Raw genomic sequence first — 21,436 nt, 5'->3', positions numbered from 1 at the left:
GAACAGAAAGAGATTAAAGACCCCATTCCTAATCATGTACCTGAGCAGCAGCTCAGGTGTTGACTTCAGAGGTTACAAAATAAGATTTCCCCGTACCATCAAAGAGCTGCTTCTGTACGTTGCAGAGTAAAGTCCTGCAGCGACTGAGCCTACGGGAGAAAGCCTGTCTGACAACGACAGAGAGCTTTTATCTGGACATGGGAGCTCGGCGCTTCTGGTAGATGGTCTCTTTTTGTAAAATTCCTTTGCTCTGTGTATGAAACGTGGGTTGCACAGAGTATCAGAGTTTTTTCATTCCCACAGCACTGTTAATGCATGCCAGAGCAGCAAAGCTGCCCTGTAACCACCTATTAAGAGGCTTTACCTGGCTCAGAAGAGATAGCATTTTTTATCATTATTCTTTTTAACTTCTTGTAATAGCATCCAGATGTCCCGTTAAAGCTTGGCCACAGCAGAAACGTAACATCTCATTTGGTCTGACAAAAAGAAACCTTCCATAAAAAAAATATATTTCCCCTTTTTGAAAACCTCTTCAGAGTCTGTTAGTCTATAAGAAGTTGGCAACAACAATCAAGTTTCCAAGCAAATAGACTAAGGGACGCGCAAAGTTGCCCTCCGCTTCCCAATCAGTTCCACAGGCTGCAAAGAGTGGCTCCTTTCAGTGGAAAGTTCTTTGCCACTTTCTACACGGCATTTCTGGGTGCTACAAGAGAAAGACTCTTTCTTCTTTCTTACGCTGATAATTCAAAGTGTTTGTCTGCTGCAACTTCTGGTCGATCGAAAGTAGGTGAAGTAAGAACAGTTACAAACACTGCCGTCACAGAGGAACTTTTCAAAGTAGGTCTGAGAGTTGAGTGACAGGGACTGAGACTTTGTGAGATGCTAGCAAATTACTCCATGTTTTAGAAACCACGACCCTAAGAGCTTAACCCTTAGAGTAGCTGTTTAGCGTACACATCACACAAGGTCGCATCTCTATTATCTACATAGCTGCCAGATAAAATTTTGTACACTACATGGAACATGCAATTTTCTGCTGGGGAGAAGAGGCAGGATTTGCATTGCTGTATGTAAGCCGCAGGCTCAGAGTTTGAATTAATCCTCATTACTCACTTCATACGTCTCATGCTGTATATCCACAAGTAGTTAACGAAAACATCTGCCAGCCAGGTCCTCTGTTCCCTCAGCTCCTGTGTGAACTGTAACCACTCATGAGCCGCAGAGAAACATCTGGCATTTTAGAAAAGGCACATGAAAATGACATTTTCCAAAGAGTCAGATCCAGCTCTCAACAAAATCCATGCAAGTCTATTCCCTAGAAGTACTGGAATATTCCCTAAAAAGTACTGGAATCATTTTTTTAAGATCCTGAGTCCACTGACATCTGCAAGAGCTGTGTCATGATCATGTTGTAATCCCCTTGTCAAGTATGCCTTGAAAATCCAAACGTGTTATGCGTGTCCCAGTGAACTCAATACCGGTAAGGAACAGAGCTAAAACCTGTACCTTTCGTGCCACTGATGACAGCTTAGTCTTTGAAATCTCCCCCGAGCTCATCTAGCTCCTCGGAGACTTCCAGAAGAGCCCACAGGGTCGGCACATCGACACCTTGAAACAGAGGAAAGTAAAATCCTGCCAGGAAGGAGAAGGAAGGGAAAAAATGCTTCCAGGCTCCCTAACATCGGCCAGCTGTTTGAGGGCATGCTGGCACCTCTCAGTCCCTCCCGAAAGCAAGGGGACACTATTGACAGGATGTACCAAGAGCACCACAGAGTTTCCTACAGACAGCTCCAGAGTTTTGACTCAGCTCCTGCTCCCAGCTGACCTCCTGCCAGCGTGTCTATGGGCTCGTGTACGACAGACAGCAGGAAAACAAAAGGGAGAGGAGGGGAGAAAGTAAAATTATAATGGATTTTTTTTTTCCCCGCAAAATGAAAAATTGAATTCTTTAACCTTTAAACATGCTTGTTTACTTACAGAAAGAGTATTTCAGGCACAAAAGGTTTGAGTATCAGTCACATACCAGGTTAAATTGTAATAGTATCAGGATTGTCCCATGCAGTGCAGTCAGCTATATTATCCCCTATCAAGAAGTTGGAGCTGTAGTTTTTGTATGAATACGTACATATATATAAGGTATGCATTGTTCACACTATGGTCTCCTGGTCTGAGGCGACTCCGGTAGGGTTTATGTAACAACAGTATCTGTCATAAGGGCTGTTCTCCTTGTAGGAGCAGACGATGATGCTGTCCTTAGGAGCAACAAAAATGTTGTCTTCAACGTCTGGGCAAGCATCGCTGTCCCTGGTGGGAGAAGAGCTCGTCTTCTCCAAGGCACTGTACGTGGAGCCGTCTCCCACAAACACGTTCCCGGGCATCTCCGGGTAGCAGGTCTCCAGGTATCTCAGCATCTCCTCCTGGTCCACCTTCCTGATGAGGCTCTTGCACTCCCCCGCCGTGGTGGTGGTGGTGGTGGTGGTGCAGATGGACACCGAGTCCTCGCCGCGCGGCGCCCTGCGGTCCTTGTGGTACACCTTCTTGGCCAGCTCGTCGCAGCTCCCCTTGCCGGACTCCAGGTCCGAGGGCGTCCTCAGCAGCTCCATCACATCGCGGTCCCTGCCTTGCTTGCAGCACGGGCACTTGTTCTTGGGCCACTTGGTGCAGCCGTCGGTCTTCCTGGTGAGCGCGATGGCAGCGATGCCCGGCAGGCAGATGGCCGGCCCGATGGCCAGCAGCGGGATGTCCCCCAGCGTCTCCCCCTTGATGCCGGACACGGTGAACATGAAGCCGAACACCAGGAAGACGCTGACCAGAGCCACCACCAGCCCCGTCCGGGGGTTGATGTCGTCGGGTCTCATGGTCCTCGCCATCCTCGCTGCCCTACGAGGGGACCCTGGAGGATCCCCGACGGCTGGGACGGCTTTCGCACGGCTTCTCCTCGGCGGCACGGGGGCCGGGAGCCTCCTGCCTTCCTCCTCCTGCCTTCCTCCTCCTCTTGCCTTCCTCCTCCTCCTGCCTTCCTCCTCCTCTTGCCTTCCTCCTCCTGCCTTCCTCCTCCTGCCTTTATCCTCCTCCTGCCTTTCTCCTCCTGCCTCCCCGAGCCGCTCTGCGCCGCGCTGCGCCCGCCGCCGGGCTAAGGAGGGAGCGCCCCCCCCCCGTCCCCCCCTCTCCAAAGCCCCGGCGCCCTCCCACGCGTGACGGCGGCCACGGGTGGGCTCGGCCGTGCCAGCCCGAGCCGCGGGAGGGGGCTCGGAGCCTGCCAAAAAAAAAAAAAAAAAAAAAAAAAAGCGAGGGGTGGGCGCCGGGAGGGATGCCTGTCCTTTTTCTTCTCCTTCTTCCTCCTTCTTCCTCCTCCTCCTCCTCCTCGCCCGCCCGCCGTGAGTACGCGCACCGCCCCCACGGGCGCGGGGGGCTGCCGCCGGGGGTCGGGGTCGGTGGGATGTGGGGCGGGGGGCGGCTTTAGGAAGGTTGGTGTGGGGTGTGTTGGGGGTGTCCCGGTGCACACAGCAGCGGGGGGGTTCCTCGGACACTCCCCTCTCCCCCCCCCCCCCGCCCGCACGATGGGCACCACAAGCCGGGGCTGAGCTCCCTTCCCCTCCAAGACCCCCAATTCGCAGCCCCAAATGTCACCGGGGGACGAGCAGGCAGGGAGCAGCACCCTAGGAGATGCTGGGCTCCCACCCCAAGGACCAAGGCCACCCCCTTTGTCACCCCTCCTAGACCCCAGCCTGGCTTTTGGGGTGCAGCTCGGGGGTCCCGTGGTGCCGAAGTGCCGCTGTACGCCGGGGTTGCTGGCCGTGTTCGGTGTCTGTGGGGTTTGGTGCACGCGGGAGGTGGGGGCCCAGGGCAAGCCCCACCTGCGAACAAGCACAGGAGAGGACCCAAAGTGCATGGGGATGGGGAGAGGAGTGAGGAGCCCACCAGCAGCAGCATTTTCTGGCAGGTTGCTTCGACACTTAATGGTGATGTAAAGGAGTAAATGCTTTCACCCGGAGTGGAGGCACTGGGAGGTGGGAAGGAGTGCCACCAGAAAGCCTCTGAGGGAGTAAGAGGGCATCCTGTACCAAGCTGCGAAGCCCTGGCTCCTGTGAGTTACCCCAGACAGCAAGCCCAAGGATGTCCTCTGGGCAGGGGTCACAGCTTCTGCCTCCCTGGCTCTTCCCTGGTAAGCAGGGTGCCAAGTGGTGGAGCCTTTGGTGCCTTAACTTGAAGGAAGCACAGGTGTGAGGGAGCGGGAAGCAGGCTTCCTGGGGAGGGAGCTTGAAGTGGTGGTAGCAGCCTGCGTGTGGATGAAAATTGACTATAGTTATCCCATAACAAACTTCCATCCTTTCAACAAGTCCCTTAGGAAACCATCCATAAAAAAAAAAAAACTCATTCAATCTCTGTGTTTTCCGTGGACGGTCCCGGACAGGAGTAGCGTGGTCTCTGAGAAGCACCACAAAAGTGTGTGACATTAAAGGCTCCAGCCTGAAGCCTCCCAGCCGGATTTCAGCACAGGGTGACTCCTGCCGCCGAGCAGGATTTTGCGGGGCGAGCTACAGCTGTGGCTTCTTGGCTCGTATTTTCTGGAGCGAGAATTTGCTGCTTGTTTCCATCTGCTGTTATTTGGATACACAGCTCGCATGTCCTCACGTTAGAGTGAATAATGCCTTTTCTGCCCCTCTGTTAAACTCCGGATGAAGGGAACAGATTAACCTCCAGCCCGTCTGTCCCACGGAGATGGAGAGCTGCGAAGGCCACGCAGGGTTATGCCGGTAGCAAATTCCTTGAAACTCATCCCTCCCTGCTCCCCGACCTTTCCTCCCCTCCCCTTGCACTCGTCTGAATAGTTCTCAGACTTCTTTTTGGTTGGAAAATTGGTGATGTGCAGAAAAAATACACTATGCTCTTTGGGAATAGCAATTAGCTGTCACTGCGTTCATCAGGGTCCGTCAGGGAAAGGAAAACCGCCTGTGTAGATGACACAGAAATGTAAATGTCATTAGTGGCATCAGTGGAGGGGAAAACACACTGTAAGAATGGCAGTACATGTCAGAAGGTCTAACAGGAATAAAAATGGCTCTTCAAATGGTAAGCGACAGGGTTACTGAGATGGAAGAGAGAACATCTACTCTGGAGCGGGAAGATGTTAGCAGGCAGGAAAATGCTTACAGGAGCTGTCAGGACAAAGGTGGAACTAAATGCCTCCAATTTGTTCCTTTGTGAACGGTTCCCCAGACTAACAGCATGGAGATTTTATGCTTTCTGGGGAAGGATGGAGACGGGAAACCAATCACGCTGTTTCAGGGGATTGTGCTTCAATTGCGAAAATTGTCTTTCCATGCTAGAAATCAAGAGGTCATCGAGTATCCACTTAGGCAGGGGAGCAGCGATGAAAACAGTTGAATTTTCTTTCCTGGTCACAAATAGAGAAAAAAAATCTGACTCCTGTGGGCTGAAACACATCTCCCTTGTGGTTCCTTGCACAAAAGTTTTTGATTAAGTACCACGGTGACTGAAAATTCAAAGGATTGTTTCTTGTTAATTGAGTAGGTGAAGTGGTCATTAACCATCTCTTCGTGCTGTTACCAATAACTTTGTTAATTCAAAGCAAAACTGAAGCAGACTTCAGAAACACGAGTGTTCTTGCTTGTGATTTTCCAGCTTTTTTTTTTTTTTTTTTTTTTTTTTTTATGACTCAGATTGGGTTAGTCTTTCTAGAAAAGACTTTTGGAGAAGTCTGGGGGTTTGGTCACCACATCTCCCCTTCCAGAGCAAGCAGGATTCAAAGGCTAGACGTGGGTCACCCCATTTGTATATCCTATATAAACAGAGATATTATGGTGAGCCAGTATGTCCCAGACTGGGACACTGATTTCAGCTTGTTCGACGTGCATTTCCCCATGTGCTCATTTAGATACAAAACCCTTTTCCTGTCCCACGTAACACGTTGGTGTAGCTGCTAATCAGGTAGTGTGCCTCACTCTCTCACTGTTTGCAGCTCAAAGAAACAGCCAGTGTTGGTAAAATATCTGAGCATTACCCAAGTTAAAAGCTACTACAGCGGTGTCACCTGCCTCAGCTCCTTATGGCCATGGTGCAGAAGCTGGAAAACTGCAAATTACAGCTAGTTTCAAACTGGAAATAAGGGTCTAAAATCAAGAGCTAGTTCAAAGTGCACTAACTACTGTAGCTTCAGCCATCGAATGTAGCAGGTACCCAAAAGTGCACAACCCCCTTTTTCATCAACCAGACCCATCACGTGTAAAACGCATAAACTGCAATAATCCCAAATGAATAAAATGAGGTTGAACATATGCTAGGAAGTTGGGAACTTTAACATGTTAGAGATCTGAGAGTCTTCAGCAGCTCTGATCCCAAGTAGTGCTGCGAGCCTGGTACATCCATACAGGAGTAACTCATTCTCCCAAGGGGCCGGACCCCTCATGCAGGGGTGACACCAATTTTTTTTATCTCCAGTGCTTTTAGCACTTACCTCCTCAGGAATGTAGAAATCCTCAAACCTTTTTTTTTTTGGTACAAATCAGGACAGAATGGACCAGGAAGGATGTCATTAAAAGGCTACTGGCTGAGTGACACACAGAAATTTTCTTGGCACTTCTTTCTTGAGCCTGCTCTGAACCTTCTCTGTTGCAGACCTGGTTGTCCACTTCTGTCGGGAACCTTGTGTAAAACCAAAAACTACCTGATGAGCAAAGTGTGTAGTATATTTTTTTTTAGCATCCTAAAGGGAAACAGACCTGGGAGATGTAGTTTCAAGCCAATACATTACAGCTGACAGCTGGCCTATCTATAATGTCCAGACCATCCCCTAATGAGAGTTCAGGAGCCCTTGCTAACACTGCAGGTAAAATGAGACTTGCCACCTTCTAACCTCGGTGGTGATGCTAAAACTTGACACAACTTGATACCACTTCTGAGTGTGGGATCATGTACATCCCAGCTGTAATTTGGATATGAAACACAGGATTTGCTTTGCTGACAAGTTCTGTGTGGGCAGGGATGCTCAAGTTTCAAGCTCTTACACTGATGCCGTTGTGCACACACTTGAGCCTCTCCATTAGCTTGAGCATGCTGGTGTCATTCTGCTGAGGTCACTGGCTCTTCAGACCTGCTCGAGAGCTGCTTCACCACATCCTTCCAGCCTGTTATCTCCATCAAGTAGCCAGGGCTGGAGGTGGATGATGAACGCCAAGTCCATCTCCAAGTGCTCTTTAACATTGTCTTTTCTCAGCCACGCTGGCAGAAGAAAGTACTTGCTAATTTCTCTGTGCTGTGCAGAAGTGTGCTGAAATCCTTGTGTTCCTCAACTTATAGCTGTTTTGTTTTTTAAATATATTTTATTTTTCTTCATTTGAAAGAGCTTGTGGGTAACCTGGCTCCACACACCAAACTGCTCTTATTTATATCACTTTGGGGGTCAGTCTAGCAGGACCTTACAGCTCTCCCATCCCTCCTCTGAAAGCCACAGGTGGTTCTCCGTCTCCTCTTGTCCTCAGTTACAAGGAGCTCACCTGAGGAAAGATTTTTAGACTGTGGCTGTTCAGTAATACCCCTGTGTCACGGTGTTTGCAGGCAATCATTTGTGCTTGATTGCTGCTTGCTGGCCAGTTGGCCGTCGGTCAGATGTGGTAGGGCGCAGCTGGTCCTCTCAAGAAACAAGTGGCAAAAAGGAAGTAGCAGATGCCTGAAGGGCTCGTGCTTTGCTACTGAGCCAGCACACCAGGAGCAGGGCTCAGAAATCTTGATAATGAGTCATGCATCAGTCTTGAGGTGACCTCGGGAACTTCAGCGGGGTTGCTCTGGAAGAGGTATGGGCTGTTGTATGAGTCACAGCACCAGGCAGTAAATTTTCTCCATAGGAGCAAAAGTACCCTGCCCATGTAATTCAGTGGGAATTATGTTTAGCTGTATCACTCTGCCTGGTGTGCTTTTTTCCCCTTAATATATTTCTGATTAAATACACTTTATGCCTTCTGTCTAAAACCGCTCAGACAAAAGATGCAATAATCTCAGCGGAGTCGCTGACAAGCGCTGCATGTTATGAATAACGGCGAATAATAGGTGTCTTGCTTTATCCCAAAGAACACGGCAAACTGAGGCTATACTTCTTAAAAGGGGTCTCTAATTGGAGTCACATCTGTGGAGAGGGAGGGAAAATAGCTCATGTCAGGTTGTTTTGACCTAACTCGACAAAAGAAGCTAATGATTTCAGATGTGCTGAAAAACCTTTAAAACAGTTTTGAGCATAATCATGTAGAACTGACCACATATTAGGGCACTCAAAATGACAAGTGCTCCCTGGGAGGCTTGCTGGTACTCTTCCTGTCTCTTTGGGGAAAATTGGTGACAAACTAAGGGAGCTGAATCAAAAGAGTCCTAGCACTTCATGTTATTTGCAGGCTCTGGAAGTCTGGAACTCGCCAAGCCAACTAAACTTGAAGCCAATGAAAAAGAGAGTGGGCATGCTCAATGGCTTATTCAATAGCTCATTTAAACAATGCATTTAATTATTTATTCGTTTATTAATTACCCCTTGTTGTAGGTATGAACAGTTGAAATCTTAGTCCGAACAGTCCTGCTGCGTCCCCTCTGACTACTTTGTGCCACACTGGATCTTTGCCTTTAACCCTGGAAAACATTTCCAGGCACAAGGAGAGCAAGAAGAATCACAGAATCACTAAGGTTGGAAAACAACTCCAAGATCATCTGGTCCTACCATCACCCCACCAATGATGTCACCCCCTAAACCATGTCCCTAAGCACCACTACCATCAGGAGAGTTCAGCATGGACTCACCAAGGGGGAAGTTGTGCTTGGCCAGCTTTATAAGCGTCTACAATGAAACAAGCGGCCTGATGGAGGAGGAGAAGGCATTGGATATTGTCTTCCTGGACTCCATCAAGCCTTTGACCCTGTCCCCACCACCCTCCTCATAGAGAAGTGGTTGAAGTATGGGCTGGAGGAGCAGACAGTGAGGTGGATCAAAAACTGGCTGAACATCCAGACCCAGAGGGCAGCGGTCAGTGTTGCAAAGTCTGGGTGGAGGCTGGCAATGAGCAGGGTGCCCCAGGGGGCAGTGCTGTGTCCTCCAAAGGGAGGCTGCAAAAAAAGGTGGAGATGGGCTCATTTCAGTGATGCCCAGTGCCAGGACACAAGGCAACGGGCACAAACTGGGATAACAGAGGTTCCTCTGAACATCAGGAAGTGTGGTGAAGCACTGGCATGGGTTGCCCAGAGGGGTTGTGGAGTCTTCCTCTCTTTAAAGACACTCAGAAGTCACCTGGATATGGTTCTGGGCAGCCTCTGCTGGGTGTCCCTCCTGAGCAGGGGGGGCTGGACACGATGACCTCCAGCAGTGCCTTCAGCCTCAGCCATTCTGTGATGGCAGAGGAAATGATGGGTGAGAGAGGATAAGGCACTGCAGGGGCTGTGGATAGAGGAGGAGGGCAAGATGTGCCTTCCCAGACAACAGGGATGCAAGCAGATCTCTTTGAAGGGGGTGAAATCAGCTCGGCACACCAGGAGCTCTGTGTGTAGGGAGGAGCGTGATGTGCCACAAGGAGCAGGGCAGCTGTGTCCCCGAATAACGTGAGATCTGTGTTTCCAGCAGGCAGCCTGTCTGATCCTCGTCAAAACCTCACCCATCTGCTCCGCTAGGAGAATCTGCCACCACGGTGGCTCCCAGCTCCCTGGGGACAGCTGCCACCTTGCCTGGCCACCCCTTGCTGTCCCTCCAGCCAAGTGTCTCAGCGGGCCTTCCTCTAGTGGTGACCCCCCTGCTGCCATCATCATCATCACCACCTCAGGCCCCCAGGGCATGTGCTCTGCAATTCACCTGTCAGGGGGCACCAGACACCAAGGCCAGGGGCAGACCATGTCTGGGATTCCCTCCTGCACTGCCAGCTGATGGAAACTGCCCACAGAACAAATGCTGTTTGGGTTTGTGAGGAGTTTTGGGGGGAAGGAGGGGAGAGAGAGGTCATTAGATGCCAGCATCTTCCTCCGTGGGTAATGCAACAAAGTGGTAGGAGAAGGTAGGAGCCGTAAGGTCCCTCATGGAGTGGGATAACATCAGGAGAAGTTCTGTTACCCAAAGGGAAATGCCTGAAGCTTGCTTTGGGACTTGCATGGGTTTGTCTGAAGACCAAAACTGACTGGAACGGGCACTGCCCACAAGAGCCATCACTGCCAGCAGTGCCCAGCCATCTGCCTGGGGGACCTCAGTGTCATACTGACCGTGTGGTTATGGGGACAGCTCCACAGACTTCACTATTTCCTCCCAAAGGACACACTCTGCCTTTTCCTAAAGCTTTAGCCACGGTAATTGTTAACCAAGACCTTGCAGCTAGAGAAACGATGAAGGCTGTGAGCCCCCCACGTTACTGCTTGGTATTGGGGAGCAGGATTTAGAGGCAGGCTATTTGTACACGGTGCTGGGAGCGCAGCCATGTAAATGCTTGAGAAATAAAATAGATGGTATATTTACTAGACGAGGAGATGTGTAATCACAGAGGGAGAAAGATGGCAGTGGAGGAGGACTTTGTTACACACCTTTCAGTGTCATCTACCATATTTTTTTTTATCTCAGAGCATTCAGCACAGGGGGTAATGTTAAAGTTTACACTGTGGTGCGGATGGAGTGATTGCAGCACTTGGAGCTGGTAAAAACCTTGGATGCTAATATGTGAGGATATCAAATGGCTGCTGATTGCAAGCGTGGGTGTAAATACGCTGCTAATTCACTCCCTTTCTGCAGAACAGACCCGTCTCTCTCAAGACACGGGGAAGGATGCTGTGCAAACAGCCACATATGTTGCAGAGGAGGAGCGGAGCACGGGCAGGTCTCCAGCCCGCCCCGGGAGCGAGGGCTGTGTCTGGTGGGTGCGCCGAGCCTCCGAGCATGGGCTGACGGGACCACCATGCGGGATGCTGCCTGCTACAAAACTTCTGAGCATAAAATCCTGTCACTCGCTGCTGCCAAAGCTGTGGTCTGTCACTTGTAGTGGCAGAGAAACTACTGTAACAGCAGCTTAATTACAGGGTCTTTTCCTTTCCCTGTGGGCTCTGGAGGCATCTTGAGCTGCTCTGTCTGGGCACCTATGCTCCTCAGGAGCTCAGCAGCAGCAGGACAGCTGCTGGAGGTCTGTGCCCAGGACCTGTGGGTGAGCAAGCTGCTGCAGGAGGGTCCGTGATGCTGTCCTGCCCTGAATAGCATGCCATGGGCAGCACAGCAATACCCTCACCCCAGGCGCATGCCTCCTTGCACTTGCAGTTTCCAGGATACCCGCTTCCTGAGACTTCTTCCTGCTTTCCCTTCTGCAGGCTGCCTCCAGCTGCAGGACGTGCTCGTCCTGGGCTTGGCACCAACCCCACCACCCCCTCCATTGCAGAGAGTGAGCAGAGGCCAGTCCATGACCCTCACGTGCTGCTCTTGTGGTCCCCAAAAAAGGAGCAAGCAGCCACCAGCGTGCGCTGAGGAGTGCCTCCTGCCCTGACGGGAAGCGGCAGTGTGACGGGATGAGTAATTAATTAGCTTTGTGCTGCCATGGGCATTTCCAGTCCCAGCTGACAACGGACTAATTAAGAACCTCCCTGTGGTGTCTATTTTAGATAACCAGTTACTCTGGTACAAATTAACAAAGGCTTCTTTAATGGTTTATTTCACAGGCGACACATTAAATTAATTTATGGGACAAATAGCAGGAACCTGAATGGACATTTCGAGTTCCCAGCCACCAAAAGCCCAGGCAATTCTGCTGAAGAGTGCTGTAATTTTATCAAGGCAAAACACTTGCTTCCTTCTAATTTTGTGTGTTGTGTCACTTGTTCTCAGGCATTACCTTAGCACAGGTCCAGAGGCTTTGGAAGCTGAAGGTGACCTTGTAAGTGCCGCTACTTGGGGACGGACTGATGGCTGGCCCACCTCGTACGTGCAGTGTCTACCTGGAGAGATGGATTGCCCCATTCCAGCATCATGATAGAGGCTGAGGAATCAAACCTCGTGTTGCCCCTGTGGGTCTCCATACCAAAGAGTTTCCCTGGAGAAATTGCTCAAGCAAGGGATGCGTCGCTGTGAGTCCTCCGCTCAGAGCCACCTGCCCAGTGGTGGCCAGGTCACCACCGTTTGTTGATGGCAGGGAGCATTTTCACCCTCTTCTTCCTCAACTCAGTTCTCATGCAGATTAATTTACTGGAAGTGAAAACCCTGGTGGGATTGCTGACTGGCATTTCTCAGCACCCCTAATTGTGCATATTCTTTGCTTTGCTCCTCCCCAGCTGTTGTGCACTGGCAGAGACAGGAACATTTCCCTGATGGGAATATTTCCCTGACTGGAACATTTCCCTGTTGGGAACATCTCCCTGGTGGGGACATTTCCCTGATGGGAACATTTCCCTGACAGGAATATTTCCCTATCTCATGGCAACAGAGCCACACAGCAGAGGCTCCGCCAAGCCAGGCCTCCACTGCAGGCCTTGCCCCCTGCTGCAGGCTGGGCAGGGTGAAAGCTTCTCCCCGGCCCTTGCTCATCCTTTTGGGATGTCCCTGTGGCCTTCAGGCCCAGTTCCCTAGGTCTGGAGGTGTCTGGGAGCACCATGTTGCTTGGCTGAAGCCAGGGCAGATGAGAGGCCGTGCAGGCCGGACATGGTCGCTTGCTGAGGTGCTGCAGCAGATGCTTGTGCAAAAGCTGGGTGACAGGGAGCTGTCCCCGTGCTCACAGCCAAATACCTCTGGGGAGCCTATTAAGCTGGGTCTTCTAGGTATCTTTTCCAAGAAGAAGCTTTATGTCAGTGCTGCATTGGTGCATTTTGCACCTTCATCCTCTTCTGGCCTCCTTGCTTTGCTGCGCCAACCCTTCCCTGGCCAGCTCCTGCCCCTGGTGAACACAGGGGCATTTGTCTCCTGGAATAGTCGCACAAGAGCTGGGATTTTCATTCATTTGCCTTTTACTTTTTCAACTTTAAATGGTGGTTTTCAGGAAGGATGCTGCCCGCAATACCCCCAGGATGCAGACTGACGTGCCCTATGTGCCTCGGGATGTTAGTAGATGGGATGCCTGGGCAAGCTGCGGTGCTGGCAACCCTTCTGGCCTCTGAAGCTGCCCCCGCCTCCGCTGATCATTTTCCAGAGCAGAAAATCATTATGAGAGCATGAGACTAGGCAAGACCTCAAGGGTGAGCTGGGTTTAAACTCTGAGTAACCACAACCCACTGTGCTACGTATTTCTCTGCAGAGGCTTGCTCCACTGCAGCAGATGCAGACTGACCAACTTTGCACCTTTGTTTTTTTTTTTAGACCCTCACTAGACGGGGTACCTCCAGGTCCCCATCAGCTGCACTGCACTGGCTGCATGGGTGATGCTGTCCCAGGGACAGCTGTCTCCTGCCAGTCTAACTGCAAACAGAGCATGCAGCCCTGGGGCTTGTGCTGGAGACTGTGGCCACATTTCTCCATCTGGGGTATGGGCTCCTGTTGTAAAACCCTATCCTGAATTCCTCCCCCTTCTGCCCCAGGGAGACCACCAGCTGCTGTGTTGTCCCACGGCTTGTTGCAGGGTCACTGCTTGTGGAGGACAAGGGCTGGCACGTGTTATTCTTCCCCTTTGGATGATGCCTGCTCTCACACATGGTGCAGCTTGTGTCAGAGAAGCATGCTGTGGCCCTTTCTCTCATTGTAATATATTTACCCCTGTGTCTGGAAGATGGCTCGTACCAGGCAGAGCTGGGCTAAGGTTACCTCTGTGACAGTCCCTGTGCATTTCTTGTCTGTGCAGCCGCTGGTGCTGCAGGACCCTGCTTTGAACTTCCGCTCCTTTTTATTTTTTCCTAGCAGACTTTTTACAGGAAGGGACACGGAGGTGATTTCCTTGCCCAATATTTATATCTCTGGAATATGTCTCCAGTGCAGTTAGGGAAAAGGAACTGAATTCAGCAGTACAACTGCGCCAGCAGAGCACATGTTTGGCTGGTGGTAGCCGTTTCCCCCTTCATGCCAGCAAAGAGTTTGTTCTAGCATTCCTGAAACGCCTCTGAACACTTCACTTCTTGTTCAGAGAGCTTTGGGAAGAATACACTTAGCCCCTACAGAGAGCAAAGCTGTCAGGTGGGAATGGCTGTGCCTGTGTTCATTCTCCATCCATCACCCTCCCTGGAATTTGAGACGATTTCTCTTTTTGTGCCTATCACCTTCTCATTTCCTTTGGCTGGGATCCCTGCTTCTTTCTGCTGAAATGCTTGGAGGGCAGGCGATTCCCTGGCTGTCTGCTGATGAAATGAGATCAGCTTTCGGCGTGGAGTTGTGTAACAGCTGCCCACTGTCACCACAGAGCCAATTTTGGGACAGTGTCATCAGCTTTGTCAATCCATATGTCCCAGGGAGATGTTTACTGGATCAAAGCTTAAGCGCACATTAACTGGATCAAATTCTTAAATGCACATCCGAGAGCTGAAGTGACGAATGGCACACCCAGCTCCCACTGGCCAAACAAAACTGCTGCTCAGTGGTTCAAGCTGAATGCTCTGGTGAGTTCCAGCTACCCTGAGAGGTTGTATCTCTCTCCCCCTTTATTTATTTATTTTTAATGCGGATGTCTGTGAATGAGCAAAGAATTTTTTAGCATGTTCTTTGCAAATGTAGCATTGTTTTTATTCAGATTGCAGTTGTCAGATCCTACTCTGTGGTCGTGAAAAGCATCTCACAAAAGACCAGTGTGAGTAATACCAGGGTTTTAGTTTCACAGATCGAGTGCAGAAAGGCCCGGTGCAAGCTCGCAGAGGTAGGTTGTAGCTTTCTAATAATAACAATGTCTTATTCGTCGGAGATGTGGGACGCTGTGTCCTGGAGGATGGCCTGCTGTTACCTAACAGCTGAGCCTCCCCCAGTGAGGGCATGTCCTACATTGAGCTTTGCAATGGGGTTTGTTGGTGAGACCCCAACACTGATGAGACCAGCACTGCCCAAACAGCGCTGGGTCCAATTTTTGGGGGGTAAAAAGACCCAAAGACCCTGCTACTGAAAAGAAGGTCTCAGGATTGAGTTTGGGTGTGTGTCTCTGGATAGTCCCAAAAGCAGGATCGATTGGGCTTGCTTCTCTTCCCTGCCTTGTTCAAGTTAAATTCATGTACAATTCTCATCTTTCACAGTCTAATAATGACTTAGACTTTTCAGTCTGATAGCAGCTTAACTTCACCATCAAGCTTAGTATTTCTTTAACTGACTTGATTTACATAAGAAACCAACCACATCTGTTGTGAAATTTGCATCATGATTGAGATGTGGGCCTGCTCACGAGCCCATGGTCTGACATTAGCTCTAGGTCACTTCTCTACAGACTTCTGAGCATCTGCGATGTGACAGCTGCCCTCAGGGTAGACAAAGCAATGAAAGAAAAATTAATGCTTATTTGTTTTAAATAACCATCTCATGCTGTAATGAAACTAAAAAACATACCTTAGCTGGAAGCACCACATTTATCGGTCTGTATAAGCAGCTCCATCCCTCTGCTAAAGCCAGTCAGTGTATATTGATTTGCATCTTTCTCTGGTCACACCTGCCTGCATGAGATTAACCCCCTGAAATTTTCTGCTCTCTGAAAAGTAGCTTTAGCTTGTTTCTTTGCAGCATTGGATAGTTTATAATAGGAAATGTCAACCCAGCATTCTTGGTGCCTGTGGACAGCGGATTTCCTTATGGAAGTTGCCACAGCAATTTTCTCCCAAGAACAAGCTGTCTGTTCCAGGCTGGACAAACTCCAGCTCACATAATTACACTCTGCCCCCAAGGCCCAATTAATTCAGGCATCCTTAGCATGCACGAACACACACACACACACACAGACACACACAGACACACACGGTGAATGCATGCGGCTGCTCTCCGTGGCCGAGCAGCTGTTGCGAGCACATCTGAGGACCCGCAGCCCTCTGTGGCAAAGCCCTCGTACCTCGTTCCTCCTCGCCCTGCTTCTGCAGGAGCGGAGGAGGTGGCACGAGGTCCTGCCGGTGCCGTGGGTCCCCGGGGACGGGCACAGTGGCACTATGTGCTCACACCGCACATGGTGTTCTGCATGCCCAAGAGGGCACCGCTACTGAAATAATTCCTTACGTCTGTGCTCACAGGGGTCCCGCAGAGATGCGGCTCCCCTGCTCCTCTTCCTCTCCTTTTCCGCCCCGTCTCCTTGCTCTCCTCCCTCTGCCTGCCCCCTTCTTCTTCCTCCCTCGCGCCTGCATGACCCAGATCCGTGTGGCTTTGACAGACCACGGCTAACCTGCAGCACTACAGAAGGCTGATGCCTTCCTCAGAGCATGCCGCTTCCTATTTTTACCCTCTCTGAATGACAGCCGCCTCAGACCGAGCTGTGGAAGCCTGGCCCCTGGCTCCGTGTGCAGGATTTGCACGGCCGGTGCTGCAGGCATCACTCACTTGTGCTCCAGCCTGTGTCTGGCCAGACTGGGGCCGCACTGAAAATGTGTACCCATGAAGTGTGTAAAGAAGGCGTGGGAAACTTGCATTTTCAGTTGTGCATATGGAAATGAGAATGACATAATTATAAGTAGGATTATGGGGTTTTCTTCTGTGTTTTGAATTTCCTTTCCCCCACACCCCCATCTAGTTTTTGCCTGCTTTCATAAGCGCTGCGAGGGGTGAGTCCACCTGCACTGTGACACTACGGATTCGCTGTGGTACATCGAGAGTGTGCACGTGCTCTCCTCCGGCGCATTGCAAGTTTCTCCTGCTCGCATGGTTTTGTTATATACGGAGTGGTAATTCGTGTGGAGAAAATGGTTGATATTAATAAAGAAGGGGGAGATTTGGCAATGTGGCCATGGGGGTTGGAAAGCCCCGTGGTTGAGATAACATTGAGATAACGATGAGGCCATCAGGAATGTAAAAGAGTTTAGAGGAAACAAAGAAGGGTGATTCAGGAGACTCCATGCAGTCTCGGGTTGCTTGTTCTCCAGCCATTAAGGCATGGAAGTTTCTGGGTGTTTGCTGTTGTTGTTATATTCAAAGTTGTTTGACCAATGAAAAGTTGTTTTGAAAAGAACTGCTGTGGGGAGAAGGGTATAAGAGGGGAGCAACATGATGAAGTTGCGTCATCAGTAAAGAAGCAGGAAAAAGGAGTGAAAAGGAACAGGCTGGCAGAATGGAGACCAGGACGGGAACAGGCACATTGGTTGCCTCCTGAAGATGGCTTCGGCCAAACTCAGCAAACAGCTCCGAGAAGCTCGTCCAGAAAGCTCGTCGCTGCAAATGGGCGCACCGGAGCTGGGAAGAAGCTCCAGCTGAGAGAAGCGCAGCCGCGCACACAACTGCCCCTCGCTGGTCAGCAGTTGCGCGTTAGGGGGAATCGGCAGTCCTTAGGAACAAAGACTGTCCTGGCAACCTTACAGCTTATTCTCCTTCTTACCAATCAGACACTTTATGAGCCTGAAATATGGGACCAAACTGAGGTCAAGGTGTGGGATTGCGCAACTAAAACCGACAAGGTTGCAGCGGGCTCACTTGGCACCTGGCGAGCAGCCTCTGAGGCCTTCAAGAGCCATGTGGGCCCACAGTCAGAAGCATGTGGTTTGCCAGACAGTGAGGGAGCTGTGGGCTCCTTTACTGATCCCACTGCTACACCATCAGCCCTTCTGCTGCTACAGCCATCACAGGCCTTTGCTGTTCCGCCCTCTGGTGACCTGGATGTGCCTTTTGACCCAGGCCTATTGGCCTTTAAAAGGAGATCACAGAATCACAGAATTTCTAGGTTGGAAGAGACCTCAAGATCATCAAGTCCAACCTCTGACATAACGCTAACAGCCCCCACTAAACTATATCCCTAAGCTCTACATCTAAACGTCTTTTAAAGACTTCCAGGGATGGTGACTCCACCACTTCCCTGGGCAGCCTGTTCCAATGTCTAACAACCCTTTTGGTAAAGAAGATGGATATGCTTTTCTTCAATCTGGGAAGAACGGGATACATAAGGCCTGAAGACCAAGTTGCTTAACAACTTAAAGCGAGACATATTGTTCAAAAGGAATGAAAAATGGAGACAGTTAAGTCATGGAACTTAAAGGATTGTTTGTTACCTTTCCTGATTGTACGTATGTATAGGCATACTCGGGTTTAGTATGTAAAGCAATGTTCTGTATATCTAGAATGTTTGATGTTCGTGTGTGCATGTTGGTGGAGCATAGACTCCCCGCACACCCAGCGCTGTTTACTTGCCTTTTATACCTTTTATAAGTATAAATATTACTAAATTCAGATTGAGACTTCGTTTATAACAGTTTGTTTAAACAAGACTCCAATAACAGTTTATCATAAAAAAAAAAAAAAAATCCACCATTTTTCATCACCCTCAATCTGGGTTATTTTTTCCATACTTAATGGCTGGATAAACAAATATTTACTGCATTTATTCCATGCGGTTGATTTCCTGCTCCATGGTAGTGATATCCTTTTATGTTTCACTTTAGCATGTAAATTTTGGGGGGCAGGCGGTGTTGTTGTATATTTTGTCTTGCAGTCTGACTTTATAAACCTGTACAACCTTTACTAGCCATTGCACTAGCAACAAATCTAACCACATGCCCATTGCAAGCACTGAAGGTCCAGCACTTCCAGAGGGCTTGAAGTTGTTTGTAAACTGCATTGTTGGTGACATCAAAAAGAAGCTATTTTGCCTGTAAATAGAAAGGATTTTGACTCTGAGGGATCCAGCTGGACACCAAACTTTCCATACTACAGGAATTCTAAAATTAAAATTTTGAATGAGATAAAAAATCACACTTTGGAACTTTTCAAAGTCCCCAGTTTTCACGTGGGAAGGCCTTCTTAGCCTCCCAAATGTCTAAAACTCAGGCTGTGTGGATTGCACTGGTGTAACTGAAAAACTAATATTTTGCAGCTGTTTTCCACTCGGGCATCCAAATCCTGAAGCAAGCATAAGGCGTAAAACCAGATTTGAATATTTATTACATTCTCCAATACAAGTTGCTTGTGTAACTGGGAAATACGCAATCGATTCATGCACTGCAGCATCAGCCTGAATCAGATGTTGCCTCTGCTGTGGAGCATGCAGGCTCCCACAGTCCGAATGTTTGATATTCACTGCTTAGACATATAAAGCATAATCATAATTATTATTTTTTTTCTTTTTCTCCCATTAAATAAGAATGATTTGGGTTCACGGAGCTTTCTGGATATGTAAGAGAAAGAAGCCCTTTCACCAAAGGCTGAGCTCTCCCAGCAGATGCATGCCCCAGCGTGCCTGCAGCAGAGAAGCCCCTTGTGAGGAAGCATCTCCCTGCATTCATAGCCACAGAGGTGAGGCTTGGTCCTGCAGCCCGTGGGATGGGGTTAAAACCTGTGCTGGCTTGCAGCAGGGAGCAGGAGCTGCATGGGAGGGCGTTTTTTAGGGGAGATAGTGAAGCACCCTTTGACAGGAGTGATGAGGATGTGTCTGAGCCCAGCTGAACTGTCTGGAGGTGTATGCAGGTGTCTGGGGGCAAGCACGTGGGCCCTAGCCTTGTGTAAGTTGGGGGAATTTTAGGATGACTCTGACTATAGCTTCCAGTAAAATTGTTGTGCCCTTGGTATTTCCATGCAAACGTCCAGGTGAGCTCTTCAGTGCAGGGCTCTACTGTTGCTTCAGCATCTTACTCCGTTTTCCGCAGCCCCGGAGCTGGGATGCCCGGAGCTGGGATGCTTTTCCTGCCTCCATCCCACCATGGAAAGCACAGGTGTCTCGGCGCTGTTCACACCTGCCGTGCACATCCTGTCCTAAATGCCTCTGCACTCAGGGTGCAGTGCAGTCACACAAGCAAGGCTCCTCTGCATGGCACGGTGGTGCCTTGTGAGCTTGGAAATGCCCTCCAAAGGGCATTGCAAGGGCTGCCCTGCTACCATCCAGCTCTGAGGAGGATTGGGTCGTCACTGCTTTAATTCCTCAGAGGGAAGCTGAGCTGTTGCAACCTACAAGGACAATCCGCATGGAGTATTTGGAAGGTGAGAAATTCTGCACACCTTGTTCTTCCTATTAGTAGACGTGGGAGGTTTTCACTGCTGTCCTCACCTGTCTTTAAAAGCGTGTGATTTAATGCTTTCCCCTTATCAATATGGTTGTTCTTGCTTTTTCCTCCTCACCTGCCTGTTTTTGTGTACAAGTGCTGCTCACAGTGCAACTTGTGCCTCCTTTATACAACCCCTGCTGTGCTGCAGTTTCAAAACTATCTCCTTTCTTCAGCAGAGCACCAGGAAAAGCAAAGCACAGGCAATATTGCCTGGTGGAGCAGCTTGGAAATAACAGTCTCAGTTTCTCACTTTGCTTAAGAGCCTCTGTTTCTGACCCTTTCTACCCAGGGTTTACAGGGCTTGAGAGCTCGTTGCCTGCTCTACTGGGTGCCTGCTGCGTGGCTCTTTCTGCTCAGCAATTTCCACTTGACCTTTCTAGTTTCTCTTGCTGCTTTGCCCTCAGCCAGCCAAAGGGCAGGTGCTGAGCAGAAGCCTGTTTGAGGCAGCAGGCTGCAGAATTGGTGCCTGTGCATCCCTGTGGTAGTGCAAGGCATGGCCAGAGGGTGAACAGCTCGCTGGTCAAAGGCTGTGGGTCTGGGAGAGGCTGAAGGGCTTGCAGAGGGGAGCCTGTGCCAGGGAATACTGCTCCATGAACAGAGATTATGTTCTGCAAATACTATCATGTTGAAGGGTATTTGTCTGTGACTTCCTTTCCAGTTGTTACCCAGAGGACTCGTCAAGGCCAGCGTGTGATTTTGCAAGCATTCATCCCTTCCTGAGAGTGACTGCATGCTGTACACATTTTGTCTTTTTCATCATGGTGCTGGTTTAGATCCTACATGTTCTTTCGTGTCCAGGAGACAGAATGTGTGGTTTTGCTTAGAAAAGAATCATAAAAAAAAAAAAAGAGAATAATTCTACTTTAAAAAGCATTTAATTTTATTATTTTTCCTGATACTTATTCCTTTTTTTTTTTCCTTTCTTGTCTGGCTTCAAGGAGCAGGCATGGAAGCTAAGCCTTTACTTTCCAAGTCTGACTCAGTTTGCACTCACGTGCTAGCATGCAGTGTTGCCATCTGACAGCTGCCTGCAGCTCACTTCAGAATGAGATGGTGGCTTAAGTCTGGTGCTTCAGGCTTAAGAAAAACCAAAGAGAATTAAAATAATAATAATAATAATAAATCTAATTTCTCCTGCAGGTTGGGACTGTGTGAGCACCCCTGGTGGAGTGCCAGGAACAGAGATGGGAGGTAGCAGAGATGCCCTCTGCCTGGAAGGCACCCTTACCTCAGTGAGCAACCTCACCTTCCTTCTCAGCTCAGGATGTGACCCACGTTGCAAGGTGCATCTCAAAATGGTGATCTGGAGATGTGGTAGGTGCTGGCTGCTTTCTGTTACCTGAGAGGTGTGTACCTGCTGGCTCATTTT

The 21,436-nt window shown here is 49.6% G+C and overlaps 1 protein-coding gene across 1 annotated transcript; it reads right to left on the bottom strand.

The window, feature by feature from the left end:
• Nucleotides 1-2,147: 2,147 nt before the first annotated feature.
• On the bottom strand, nt 2,148-2,870 carry TMEM215 (transmembrane protein 215; the record flags this gene model as incomplete). Its single annotated transcript, XM_082782935.1, has 1 exon — nt 2,148-2,870. The coding sequence occupies one exon, from the start codon at nt 2,868-2,870 to the stop codon at nt 2,148-2,150; it is 723 nt and encodes a 240-aa protein (XP_082639061.1).
• Between the last annotated feature and the right edge of the window lie 18,566 nt (nt 2,871-21,436).

Source organism: Aythya marila, assembly GCF_965140915.1.
Source record: "Aythya marila genome assembly, chromosome: Z".
NCBI classification, from domain to species: domain Eukaryota; kingdom Metazoa; phylum Chordata; class Aves; order Anseriformes; family Anatidae; genus Aythya; species Aythya marila.
The sequence above is the reverse complement of the archived record's forward strand: the minus strand, read 5'-3'. Positions and strand labels throughout refer to the sequence as shown.